This window comes from Opisthorchis viverrini, assembly GCF_000715545.1.
Source record: "Opisthorchis viverrini unplaced genomic scaffold opera_v5_257, whole genome shotgun sequence".
Lineage (NCBI taxonomy): Eukaryota > Metazoa > Platyhelminthes > Trematoda > Opisthorchiida > Opisthorchiidae > Opisthorchis > Opisthorchis viverrini.
The window spans coordinates 142,186-156,574 of NW_008751913.1; the positions used below are offsets into that span (position 1 = coordinate 142,186).

At 41.6% G+C, this 14,389-nt stretch overlaps 1 protein-coding gene across 1 annotated transcript; it reads left to right on the forward strand.

Annotated features, from left to right (window-relative positions):
• Positions 1-2,845: 2,845 nt before the first annotated feature.
• T265_14762 (hypothetical protein) lies at positions 2,846-10,521 on the forward strand (the record flags this gene model as incomplete). Its single annotated transcript, XM_009175115.1, has 3 exons — positions 2,846-3,199; positions 9,238-9,608; positions 10,215-10,521. Coding segments are annotated over 3 exons (945 nt in total), but the record flags the coding sequence as incomplete, so codon positions are not given.
• Between the last annotated feature and the right edge of the window lie 3,868 nt (positions 10,522-14,389).

Genomic DNA, 14,389 nt, shown 5'->3' on the forward strand with positions numbered 1-14,389 from the left:
ACTTGGAATGGATTGTCCATCTAAAGAGATGTGCTCTACTGAACTACCACAACCCAAACGGGGAATATATAGCGTTGACCTGTCAGGTGACTGAAGGCGAAGGGGACGAAAAAATCCTATACACTGGTCATCAAGTTTAAATCCATGATTACAAAGAGGAAAATATTCAGGATTACTATGCTAACTCATTTTGCCAAGTGTAGTACTTAAATGTCTTGTTAATGAATACGAACACCTGCGACCTGCCTCCCCAAAGAGAACAATGTCTATCTCAGAAACTTAACTAATTGGCTCAGCATGTGACGATGAGTGTCTTCTGCACACAGATTTAATTTCCTTTATCCCGTACCACTTTTCTAAAAGGAGGTTTCCCACAGACCCTCTCATAGGGGGGTCTAAATATTATGTTATATCATCATCCATGTACAGTTCACAGAAACCATCTTGCTGAAAACACAATCTCTGGTGGCTCCAACAACCGACGCCTGAAATACATTTTAGCATGTTTAGTCTAGTACCTCTCGGTGGACGACAACAACCTTACCAGAGTTACCTTTCGGAACTAACGTTCCCCAATGCTTTATGCCACTGGGTTAAGTATGAACGTCAAGCCATTACAAGCAGTGTTTGAATAACTGCTCATAAGTACAACCCTTACAAGGTAAGTGTAAAGCTTTGTTATAAGACATTTGCTGTTTTTCGGTTTTGGAATACAGTTTCAAGCATGCACAACAGTTTGCAATTGGGGCCGTTAATTAACGATATCCATATGAGTGCGGTATGAACGTTTGTATGGCAATTTCGGGCACTACCTTGTTGAGTAATATAGGTGACTGCTATGCTGCGGGACTGCTGACACCTTGCGAGATCAGACAACATGTTATTTAAATGGGTAGGCAGTGCATGCTGACGCGGGTCCAACAAGAGTTCCCATCGCAGCTCCCAACACATCATTGTTCAGATTATCAATCAGTATAACTTCAGCCATTGTTGGGTAGCACATTTAGATGTAAGTTGTTCCGCAGCATTTCCGTTACGCTTCAGAAAGTAGTGTGATTTTAACCGGTGAGCTGCAGTAGGGTAGCATTGCAAGGCAGGACTTGGTAGAATAGGTTAAACATGGCCATCGATACCCGTGCTGGGCACAGTTAGTAAAGTTTAAGCCTCTGTAATTTAGAGATACCGATTGTCTGGTGTGAGGCCGTAGATGGAGGTCTTTAGTAACATGACTAAATTAAGGAAGAGGTCACAGAGGAAATTAGGATGTGATTACCCGTGAAAGGTCTGTGTGTACGTTTTGGTGGAAATTCTACACAAGAGACTTGAAGCTATATAATCGCACATCAGATAAACTGCAGAAGTTTTAGCTGCGCTGATTAATTTACTGCGGCGCCATAAGGATGCAGCCAAGCATTCCGACTGTTTAAATGTATATTGTTTTCTTTCGCTATGAGTCCCATTGGTTGAGACACATCTGTAGGGATTCTTGCTTTGCGTTACAACTTGAATGAGTTGCAATTATCACAAACCAGCTTGGTTTTATATTCATCGTGCTTGTACGTTTTCTGTTTATTATAAGTGAAGTTAGCCTGATTGGTAGACATTGTTCATCGTAACTGGAACATATGAATGACAGCCCAGACAAACAGCAATTTGCAGACGGGTTCAGTGGATCAGAGCTCAGAGAAAACGTTGCACACATATGTGGAAAGATAAACATGAGCAGTCACAGCTTGCAATATTTTGTGGAACCTGCCTGCCACAGCTACCGGAACTTGTGATTAATGTATGCCATTTTCATGGCTGACGGTTTACTTCATAATGCAGTGAATCTTCATAAATAACGTAACGCTTCGAAAAACTGAAACTATATGGCATTTTAAACATTTACTAAGTGATGCTTACTCAGAAAGTTGTGATATATTATGTAGACGAATACGGTAAAGCTTAGACAGAAATCTTACCGGTCACGTTGTAATTCTGTTGCAGTGAGGAAAAATTACCTTCTGGAAACACAAAGTACCTTTCCTTCGAATCCACATTCAGGTACGTTTCAAAAGTGTAAGCAAGTTAGTATGCTTTACAGTTTCTCGAAATACACACGTATATTTCGCCCTGTGCCTCACTATGGAATACCGTTCCCTACAAAACTGTCGACATGAACCTAGAACAAGTACGTTTTGTCGTCTTTAGCAAAAAACCCCCCATATGTCACCGAATTTATCACTCATAAAAGTCGGTATTCCTGAGGAACTACGGCTTACATACTCAACAACTAAAAAACAGCTTTGAACAGATGGTGTGCGCAAGCTTGTACGTTAGTATGCCAACTGCTAAACCAGTTTGGATCTAAACCAGGAATTCAGGACCTCGCGTGTCAATTGTCAATCAGACATTAAATGTGTTCGCCTCGATGTTCGAACAACTCACTGTAGATGTTATAATCATGTTAGGCAAACTGTCCAGGCATTTCTGATTCAGGTTATATCATGTGAGATGGTGCGTGAGATAGTTTAGAGGAGTATGTTTACCGGCCTAAGAAGTATATACTGCTCAATTATTATTCTACAGCGAACACACGGTCCGTTTCCACAACCAACCACCGTTTTTGAACGTTGAACCTCGAACAGCCCAGCAGGCAAGAGCTTAACAAAAACTCTGTTTTCGTCCACTCGTTTTGTTACAAAAGGCGAATATGAGCGTTTGATCTAACCCTAATCCTAACACCCGTTTAGGACCTAGGTGCGACTGCGCACACCTATATGTAGACAATCATGAATCCTCTTCATCCGGTAAATATTCCTGTCTCGTTTTATGAATTCGATTTTTTCATTTACCCTTTAAGTGGCCTGCTTTGTTACAACAAGATTGGAGTTATCGCCAACAACTGCCATCCGCGTGCTCGCAAATGAAACACACACGAATCTGGCCATGAAATCCTCCGAGTGCTCCTATTTGTGCAGTTGTTCAGGTGGTTGTCAGCATCGTCTGTGCGCTTTGGAACAAAGGCGCCTCGAAAATGATAGACGATTTGAAGATGTCTATCCAGAGGGGAGCAGAAGGGATGAAAAAATTGCTCTCGATAATAGTCCATCCCCATGTCACTATGCTTCGTTGATCGATTCATCATGTATCTGTCGCGTAAATGGAGACGTATGGTGCGACGTTACTCAGAATATTGGACCAAATGTCCTTTTGGGTAAGCCCAAAGAGTAGTGAATTGCGATAGCCAGTGTCGTGCTGAATAGCTGCCATTATTTTATTTATTTTTATTTTTGTTTTTATTTTTCGTTTTTTGTTTTTGTTTTTATGAATCCTATCTGGCTGATACAGTCGCTGCTCACCTTCCGGGAATTTTTGTACTTAAAGATCCAGTCCGCACATAGATAGCACCACTAATTTTCCAACTCATATCGAAAAGGATTTTTGTGCGTAAGTTTCTTCCCCCAAACTTACGTGGTTGAGGCACTTCTCGACATTTCTTTGATTAAACCAGCCGTTCAGAAGAGCAACCTTGGGCTGCTTGATCCGATATGAGGAATAACTTCGTAGATCACATCGTTTGCGCAGTGAGCATCTACAGGTAGCCCACTGCGCTTTTACGGTGAGTAGCACACATAGCCAGTCCAAATATAGTCACTTTTGTCAAGATGGCATGCATAGACGAATCACCTTAATGGAAGAACTATCTGATGGTTAGTTACGGAAATTAGTGCAATAAGGCTATATTCACACCAAAAAACTAGGAAGAACAAATTTTTGAAACCTCTGGACCATCTGACGATATTAGTATAGCTTAGACCAATGCGGCTACTGAAATGAGGTTTCTGGCGGTATCCAAATTATCCCGAAGTGCACGGTAGTGCAGCGTTCTTTCTATCATAGTGCATAACCCTTTTTGGAAATGTTCTAAATCAACAATCATTTTTCACGCACTAGAAACAGAGCATCAGGTTGATTACGGCGGCGGACAAGTAACTCAGTCAGGGTTTGTGCGCTGAATTATCGGATATAAATGCTTGCGAAGTAGAATACCATTTGGCAACGGACCTCAGAATACACAGCTTTGGTTCGAAAATTTGCGCATCTTGTCTCATTTCAACAATTTCTAGAATCCACAAACCATGGACGTTTGGTAAAGTACTGTCCCTCAGGCCCATGCACAAAAACCAAGCCTATAGTACCTACTTCAACATAGAGACTAATCTAATCCCAGGAATGTCGTTCTAGCTTTTATACCGCTTAGTTAGGTTTCTTAGTTACGTTTATTATTTTTGAGGAAGTTTACCTACGGCAACTCCATAGTAGTCATTGTCACACTGCTATGCCATTAGATTAATGGTTTCTGGATTTATGGTCTGCTTTATAAAACGATCCGTGTGCAGTTATGTAGTGACAGCTTAGTGTTTGCTCATCCTCATCAAAATTTTGCGTAAAATATTGGGCGAAGTAGCGTAAAATGGGTGTCAAGAAGGCAAGACCTAACCAGGCCACACTGCAATATATAACATGTGATCAAATGCAATTGCTTGATGAAATTCCTAAGGCTTTCGTTTGAAAGTAGTATGCTCGTTTTGTCGAACAGAATGAGGAATGGTCTACTTTGACTTTCGTCTAAAATCCTCCGGGAACCTCAGAAATCTACTTCCTTTTCTTCTGTTTGTATGAATACTGTTGATTCCGACCTCCGAGCTTTGGCATCTAGCCACAGTTGTCCTTTTTCGGGAAGATCAGTGTAAGTGCACGCGGTTCGGATCAGTATGCATCTCGAGTTCGGCAGACTCAGTCGGCCGTTTTCGATTCATCGACGATTCTGAAATCAAATCGGGTCAATCGTGAGGCAGACGAATAGTTCAGGTCAAGCTGATTCATACGAATTACGCTGTCTATCAACTCTGATCAGACTAAACGCACCATATTAACAAAAAACACAACTATCCAGACTCACAGCTGTTGGTAGGAAGCATTTGATGCAACACACACAAATTGTTTAATCATTCTCTATCAGAGTGGAGATTTTCAAGAAACTACAGTGAAAATTCCCTTCCGTATCAGTCCACTTCCCCGATGATACTCACAAATTTCATAGTTCTGCGCAATGGCTTATGATTGCTCTAACATATTAACATGAGTGCAGGCTAGTTCCTATTCATGTGGGCATATGATCGGCATTACCCCTTCTAGATGATTAGAAATAAGTAAACATGTCTCGAAGGACTACGGCTGAACATTTCATGTCAATTCCTACTCTGGACCCGAAATCAACTGTTGGAGTCATGTAGCATTCGGATCTTCGATTACGAGTATTCAGAAATCAGCAACCGCAATTCACATGTAATATATAGCGTATTGCAAGCAAAAGTAGCCCAACCAAAAGTTCAGGTCACGCGCTTCGAGCAAAGAAAACTGTTTACCTGCCTCATGACCAGCATGCCGTCTTTCAAGAGAACAAAGATATGCCACAAAAAGATTGTAAGAAACCATTCCCATCATTATTTTATTGACCTTTTGTTTTCTACAAAATGTGAATATCCGACGACTTTTCCGAAAACATCCTTGTCCTCCATCTGTCGATTTTCTGTGAACTTATTCAGTCTTATGAAGATTCCAGTATGGTTCATTTTGCCAATCTTGCCATGCATTTTCATTTCTTGTAACAGTGCATTTGAGCCTCACTCAACAGTGGTACCAGGTCTTCAGTGCTCAAATGATGTGCGCTGACTGCTGTGTAAAGGTCATCTCACTTCAAAAGTAACTTTATTTGCACAGAGGGATATTTTTAGGGCCTGAAAATTCCTTGCAGGTGGAAATCTAAAAGAAGACCAAAAAGCTTTATAAATGTTAGTGATTTTGTGCGAATTAGAAGAACCGACTTTTTAGAAGCGCATAACACCGTCGATCAGGTTTGACAAGACCACTTTGAGAAGCACAAGTTTTCGGTACCCGGTATGTGATATCTGAGTGAAATGCAGACAGTAGATGTGGCTTGGGATAGAGCTGGGCCAGATAAGCAGCGTCCGCACGCAGAAAATCTTGGCTAGTTTTAGGGCAGTCATTAACAGAGACATCCAGAGAATCCGCACCAACTACACAAATGGGACAGTGGTTTCCTCAAAAGAAGACCATTTGCCACACGAAGCTCCTTTCTCCAAGCCATGTGCTGAGTCAAAGTGGCCCAGAGGTGGATAGTATATGACCTGAAAAGAAATTGTGAAAACACTAACCTGTAAGCTGAGTTGGGTCGACGACTGCCGCTTCTCTTGACGAGGATCCCGGTATTGGAATCACCAATGATTAGTGGCGGTGGCAGAGATATCCCAGTCGCTAATGCATCAAAGCTGTCGTCTTCAGTGAGTAACCAGCCATTTCCCGAACTAGCTGTACATGCAACGAACTTGAAAGCTTGATTATACCCCATACTCTCTCACTTTCTGGTGATCGAAACCATAGCAGCTGAAACTACTATGCTCATGGTACACCGTTTATAGTTGATAAGTTGATTGATTGGGTTGATTGATTCCCCAGTTGTCAGGTGGATAGTGAAAAAAGGTAATTTCCATGAATAGAAGGAATGTGGTGTCCATCATGGGATGGATAATGAACACGAGACGATGAAGTGGAACTATTGGTTAGGGTGAGTCTACATTAAATATTTACAGCCCGTCACGGGCCACAAACACTGTGAAAACAAACGATGACATGCTGTATTTGCTCCTTCTGGCTCAAGCAAGAGAAAAGTGTCGGCTTGGTGCTTGTGAAACATCGATTGAAGTAACGCCCTCCATGTGAAGTAACGAGGTTTTTTATATCCAGTTCTCACTTTTGAACTGTGATCGCCTGCCTACTTAGATCAGCAAAACTATCCACGGAGGGGTAGGTCACGGACGTACAAAGAAAATGAGAAATTAAAGAATGAATATCACTGTGGGAGACACTCGTTTCGCGCCGGTGATGATGGAAAATTTTGTCTGTCCGAAAGCATGTGTTGGGTGTAGTTACGAAAATTGTGGTATTCGAGCCTGACCAAAAACTGTGTCCCTTGGAGAGATATGCAAAGCCTACAGGAGCCGATTTCTAATGACAATCGTATAATGAGGTGGTTGTCGGATTAAACGTTCGATTACTCTGTGGTTTGCTGAACAAAACGTACACCAGAGTTACCCGCTGAGGCTTTGTTTAGAATGTGGTTTTCCACACTCATCCTGGTGTACATTCTCAGTAGATGACTGGAATTTAGTCTGAATGAAATTGCACCGTGTAACAGATTTGAAAGCACATGTGCACAGCCACTATGTGAATATTTCAGGATGCCTTTACTAGTGGGTTGTTATCTTGGCTGAATCCGAGTAACAAACTATCTGTCCTTGGGCGTTCTCAGAGTATTGGGACTTCTAACTCTGTCTTATTTCCGTTAGAGCAGCGTGTCCTGCAGAGTATCTGTTGTCGAAGTTTTGAGGGGGTCACTCCTAAATACAGAGATTATGGAACACGCAAAAAGGTCGGTGTGGTTACAAACTCATGTTTAACTTGTTCACATTCCGTTTGAACAAGACCTGAGTCCGGAGAGCTTTCCAAATATCACGGCGGAATCTGTTTGAAGTATCTTGCATAGTGGAATATCATTTCCCTGAGGACTTCAGGATGCTGACAAGTCCGCGGAAGAAAGCACTGTCCTAAACATTCCGATGTCGTCGGAACTCGCAGAACTAACCCAGCGTAGTATAAGGGTCCAATTTTGAGTAAAATTTGGCGAAATTGTCAAAATAAGTGGATCCAAGGAGCCTAATGGATGAACTTGTGTGAAGCAAACATGTTGGCGCTGCTCAATACACCAGCAGATCGTCTATATGACTTCGCGTTGGAGGCGAAATAACCAATGCAATGAAATAATTTATGTAGGGTGGTTCCCTAGCGATACTAATTTTGAAGCAAACGCAGTTTTTTGTATTTGTTCTCGCGTTAGTTCTGGAAATGGGGTTTGCACTCTGAGAATACTCTACTAGACACATAATCAACGCGAAGATGCAGCCTTATCTACTGGTGAGTGTAATCGCACGGACAGCCAGAAAGAGAGTAAATCGCACTCCTAATGTGCCGCCGACAGAGAAGTCAAACTCACCATGCCGGAATTTTTTTAATGGTGACTGCTCTTCTAGGATTTCTAGATGTTCTGGAAGGTAGGTAAGTGCTGGACTGTTTCTAACGTTCAGTGTGCACATATTCATAGGTTGCCGCTGATTAACCTATAAAAAGGCAATCAAAACAATTTCAGTTAACGACCTTGTTTCTGAAAAACTGGAGAGAAATTCGCTGACAAAGAATTTATATTGATCATTTTGGGATGATATTTGATGTATTTTTTTGGTAGAAACAGAGAATGTTGTTACGTAATTTGGATGATTTTTATCAAGCTACTAAGATAACACTGATTCTGATATTTGTTTGACACTTTTCACTGTTTCATGGGCACTGGAATCATATGATTGGCAGTTTAAGGGATTTACTTCAAAAGGTGAAACGCATTGGAGCTCACACTTGATAAAACAAATGCGAAACTTGCCCTGTAAAGTATAGCGCTCAGTGGCTGGGTGCCAAATAGGCTGCGTTACAAGAGAGTCACCTACAAGTGGAAATCAGTCTAGTCAATCAGCTTGAATGATATCTTTTGCGCCGGTAAACTATGCGATTTTGCGTGTTAATGTATGCTGTGTGTGTGCTTGAAAATTGCTCATTTGGCCCAAACAGATTCACCGTTGCTCATCCACACTTTATACGCGATAACAACGTCAGAATGTTTATATATTAGTACATGTTTGCATAACAATTAAGCACGGAAGCATGTCCTAATGGTAATATCTGTAGCACAAAGACAATGTCCTCTGGAGTTAGCAAAGTTTTGACCGGCCTCCGGGGTGCGCGGTCTGTCTGAGAGAACTGGAATGAGTTTGTCACAAACATTAGCTTCTGTTTGCATTGTTGGTGCAATACCTGCCTTCTGGAGCGTATACGTAGCGTATACGGATTATAGAATTACGCTTGGAAAAGTTGAACTTGTGGGTGGGCAGGTGGCACAGTTACCACAAAACACGATTTCACCCTCTCAACTTGGGAGATCCGGCCCGAATGGGAGACATTCATGGAAGATTAAGCGGCTGAATTCGCTTGAATTGTTTTCAGACTGCATGCGTTATTTTTTAACGACAACAAATTATATTAAGCTGTTTTTTCTCCCCACAGACTACCAGTTTGTGCTCAGATACGATAGCGGAGAACTCATATCTGTTGTTCAGCTTCTAACTGAAAACCTGGTCAATTCGGAACTTCAGTATCTCAATAGCCTCATCAGCATAGGGCGTCTGCTGGTTGACATCCTACGAAACAGCACTGGAGACCGGGACTGTGGCTTGGTTTTGAACGAACACCGAATCGAAGCTGACGCCTCCCATGGTGCATCGACACCTAGGCTCCTCGGTGGCGCGGATGCACCAGACTCGTCCGATCGGGGAAAGACCGGATATTTGGTTTACGCGATAATAACGCGGCCGAGTTTGTTGATCGACTGGCAGTCTGCTCATACTAATCGGGACAGTGATCAAGATGCACGATCAGTAAGTCAAATGTCTGACCAGGACTTACTTCGGCAAAGTTTGACACTCGACACATAGATCCAACGAGATAGCAGATGCCAAAGTAAAAAAATACCTTCAGGTGTATGTTGTATGAAAAGCAAATAAACAGCACTTTCTTTAGCGAAAAAGCGACAGATTTAAGTGAATACCTCACATATTTAAATTTATGAAAAGCGAGCAATTGGAGTCTGAGAAACGGTCTTCACTCACATTGCTGCACACTGGTAGCCTGATTCAGGCTGGATAAAATCTGTGAGAACAAGCGGCGACTTGATGAAGAAAAAATACTCAGATAAGACATTGCTGAGAAAATTCTATACGCTCGTATCACAGCGACCATTGAAATATCCAGTGTGTTTTGTGACAAACCCCGATGGTTGACCCACATGCCTCCATTTAATAACCATGAGAGCCTCCAAGAAACCGGGGTTTCACTTCGTAAAGGCGTTCCGATGAATTCTAAGGCATACAAAATGCCTAGTCTGAGTTCATAGAGCGGAGCTGATTAGGAATAGTTTTATTAAGCTGTTTCACATGAAAGTGCAACTAATGAATAATATATTTTCCAATTCAATTTGATTTCAGCTATGCGTGCAATCTCTCAAATTGCTGGAGCTCATGGTTAATAGGCGATATGGAGAAATACGTTTTCCTGCTGTTTTGTCAGTGTTGAAAAGGGCCGATATCGTATTTCGGTCAAAGTCAACTGGCACGACTTCTGCACATGAAAGACCTGCCGTTTCGTTGTTGGACTCAGTAGCGGACGACCGACAAAATGTCAACCAAGCCACCTGGAGGCATCCGAGGACTTCGGTTGCAAAACCCTCCGGTCTCTCACACAGATCGAACAGAGGAAATACCCAATCTTTCCGGTCATGTACATTATCGCATATTGTGACTGTCATAACTTCTTTCGCTATGTGGTTCAGTCGCCTAGCCTTATAAATTTCGTGAGTTTGAACCCAAACGGAAAACCGTGAAGGTTTTCACACAGGACACAGGCAAGCCTCCATATATGTAGCAACGTAACTGTCCTGTAATCACACTACCACATTCCATCATATGTGAGTAAGATTCCCACTTTCACTGCTTTATAAAGGTGCGTTTGTAAGCGACTGCCTACCCAGATGTGCCACTAACTTTGTAAATACATGTGTACAGTTTTATATCAAGATAAATTATATTCCGAAAGATATCTCGCTTTTATTGCGCCACATGGTGGTCAAAAGTGGCGGGTTTCTCGTCAGTTTTCCGTACGATCAAGTTGCTAATGATCAAATACGGTTTTAAGCGCTTAGTGTCATAATAAGTAAAATATTTCGAAAACATTTCGGATGTATTTGTCTTGTGTTTTTCGACACTGAAAACATCCTTGTAGAGCAACTCTCAGATGTCTTCAACTCTCTCTGATACTATGCATGAACGACAACTAGGGTAACAAGCGAAATTAAACTAACCAGAGCGATTGGGTTCCGGAAGTTTTTCTGGTTAATTTTGCACCGAAACCCACCAACTAATAATTATTCATGCAGGCACACCGATTTCAAATTCCCCTTTTCTACCGATGCCGTGCAGTATTCTTGTTTACCCAAAAATTAAAAATCACTGTGTGTGTATTTTATTGATACGGTTGAAGGTGAAAATTTGAGTAGCTCAATAGAGCACGGTGAGTATTTTGGGAATTCTCTGGGCTGCCCAGCGCGCTGAAAAGAGATTAACATACATAAAATAAACTGGGCACTGAAGACCCAAACACCTGTCACACTACGTGCAAGTGCATTGTGTGCCACAGTGAAACAGCCATTCAAATAGAGTCATAACTCACCGAAGAGAGATACGCGAATTACTGAAAGTTAAAACGGCGCTGCCAGTTTTGATTATATTTCTTTCTCATGCACCAAACGGTGACAACGTACAAACGGAATTACTGAGATTGGTGCAAAACAGCGAGATTTGTCAGAAAGTATAGGTTACTTTTCAATGCTCTGATGAACCACGATGGCCTCAATATAATGTCCAAAGAAGCCCCGATATGTCAATACTGGGATCTAAAGTCTTGATGCTGGACAAAACTAAATTTACATTAGTAGGTGTTGAACGAAGTAAGACGCACACCAGAAAACGTTGACCTCTCAAAGGGATCCAATTTGTTCGGGCTCTGTAATATTCAAATGGGACATTCAAGCTTTAAAGTCCACTAAACATCACTGAATGAAAAGTCCATTGATACCCAGGTATTTTCGCGTTAGTTAAACCAGCTGCATTGTTCATTGCCGGTCTCCCCAGCTCATCGGCGACCTGTAACGCCCATAACTACTGTGAGGCAAAATATCGGTCTTCACAGCTAATGACTATAATAGGGTGACGTCCAAACAGAAGCCGTAATAAAACCCGCTTTATTTCCTCGCTTGTTCCTGATAAGTTAAAAGTTCGACAACATTATTTGATTCTTCACATTTGGAGATGAGTTTAGGCTGGACGTGTGTATGTAAATATCCGACGAATCACTTCGTGGTTGATAATTAATTATAATCTTTTGACTGCTACACAGGGACGTCTTTTTGATTCACTCAATAATATATCAATAATTTCAGTCTATCTTGATTAAACTTGAATGAAACCGAGGGGGGTCACTGGATCGTACATATGTACCGAACTGCAAGAGAAGCCCTTCTGTGTGTAGGAGGCAAGAGATGTAAAATGAGGATCTTAATAGTTTCTGTGGATAGACCTGATCCTAAACAGCTCTTGTCTATAATGAATGGAGTGAACTGTTTTTAGTGAATAGGCAGCCTGGCATGAAGTATCCGTTTCCCAGTGACGAATTGTTCAACGTTCAGACAACCATCTGCAGTAATAAAACCATTACACTAGATCAGATGAGTAACAACCGACCAACAGCCATTGTCAATCTGTGTGTTTGTCTTGAAACTCGGGTCTATGGGTTCTATTTCGCTCATCGAATTTGCGTGTCTGGTAAATTATTTCCTCTTACTTGCAGGAGATGAAAACGTATGAAATCACATTTAACTAAGCCGTAAATCGTCGAAACTGCAAGCACGACTGACCGAGACGAGGATAACGCACTAAACGTATGTGCTCCATGATTAATGACCAGGTTAGTTCGAGGAATGGATAACTGGGTTTTCAGGCGTCTATCAGACCCGGGTATTGGACATGCAAGCTGAATGTTTCTCCTAGTCCCAGAATTTTTCCCATTGGGAGGTTTTGATATTATATGTCTCCCTAGAAGAATATTCATCAAAACAAAATCCATAAGGAAACTATCCTTTCAAACATGATCAGTGAAAGAGTTCAGTGAATATTCATTACACGGCTATGAGAAAAAAAGTTCAAAATTATGAACATTTCCGAATTACGCTAAAAAAGAAGTAAATATTCGAAATGGGTGTTGAATCCTGTTACCCCAGATATACGTCTTTATTTAAACCCTACAGTATAGTTTGGCTTAATTTCACAAGCACGAATGGGAAGAAATCAACTTGTTTGTCACTTGGACAACCTAAAATTTCAGTTTTCCTATTCATACAACATTCTGCTATTGTCTCTTGGATTAAAACAAACTGGCAGAGCAGCATAGTAACATTTGTTAGCCAGATTGAAATGGAACCATAAAACTGTTGTCCTTGAGTGAGTTTGAGACCGTCAGTTGTTGCAAATTGCCAGATTGCTAACTGTAAAAAATGTTTATGGTGCATTTGAATCCTGATTCAACGAACACGAATGGCTATCTTAGGCCAGATGGGAATGACGGTCGAGGAAGAAATTCAGTGCAAATACCCAGTAAGGCTGCTGAGAATGGTGTTTAAGCTATTTTTGTAATGCACTACTCACATGTTCGCCAAAAACTCCTCGACAGCCCATGATGGGTTTCGCCCTTCTTGGGGCTCATCGGTTGAGCGCAGTCCCTGAGTTTCCATCAACCTTATGTTCTACATGAAACCAAATTGCAGGAAATTAGCGAAATACACTCATTTGCAAACCAATTTGGTTCTTCGAGGGACTCACCTAGAACCCAGCTGAATCTCTCGGTTTTGAAGTTTTCGGGCAACTGAATGTGCTGCATCAGGCTGCCTCATATTTCAGTCGCTGCGAAATTCGAGATATCGCGATACATATATATTTTCGTAATGCACTACTCGTTAGGTTGCTGTCTAGGGCGTTTAAGCTATTTTATCATACGCACACAATCGCATGATTATTGCAACAATCTAAATGTTCTTCAATCTTCCCTTAGGCTGTTGAAAATAACCGCATCTGAATGAATCGAGCACGATGTTTTTATGAAGGACATATACGACAGAGATATTGAGGTCCTTTAGGTAGTGTTTTCCGGTCATCCACTGTTTTTTCACCTCGATGCGATAAGCATGTCAAGTCGATGACACAGGTTTTCTTGCTTGTCGAGAGGAAACCATCACAACGGAGCTCGCAGCTGCCATTGCCGAATTTCGTGTGTACAGTTCGCACGTTGGCAACCAGGCGCAAGTCATGTCGTAAGGGAGAGAAAATGTTTCATATAGTTAGCTGAGTATTCATGTGTATTTCTTTTTTATCAACTTTTAGAAATAGGAAATCCTGTTCTGATTCGGTATACTGGGCTGATGTAATCAGGTACTCACAGGTGGTACTTCCGACATTTTCTCTTACGTTTTCCAGCTGCCCACTTTCTGGGTGTCACGTCACCCTGGTGGATACAAAGCAAACATATTTGTGTCCACAAATATTTTTTTGGTGAA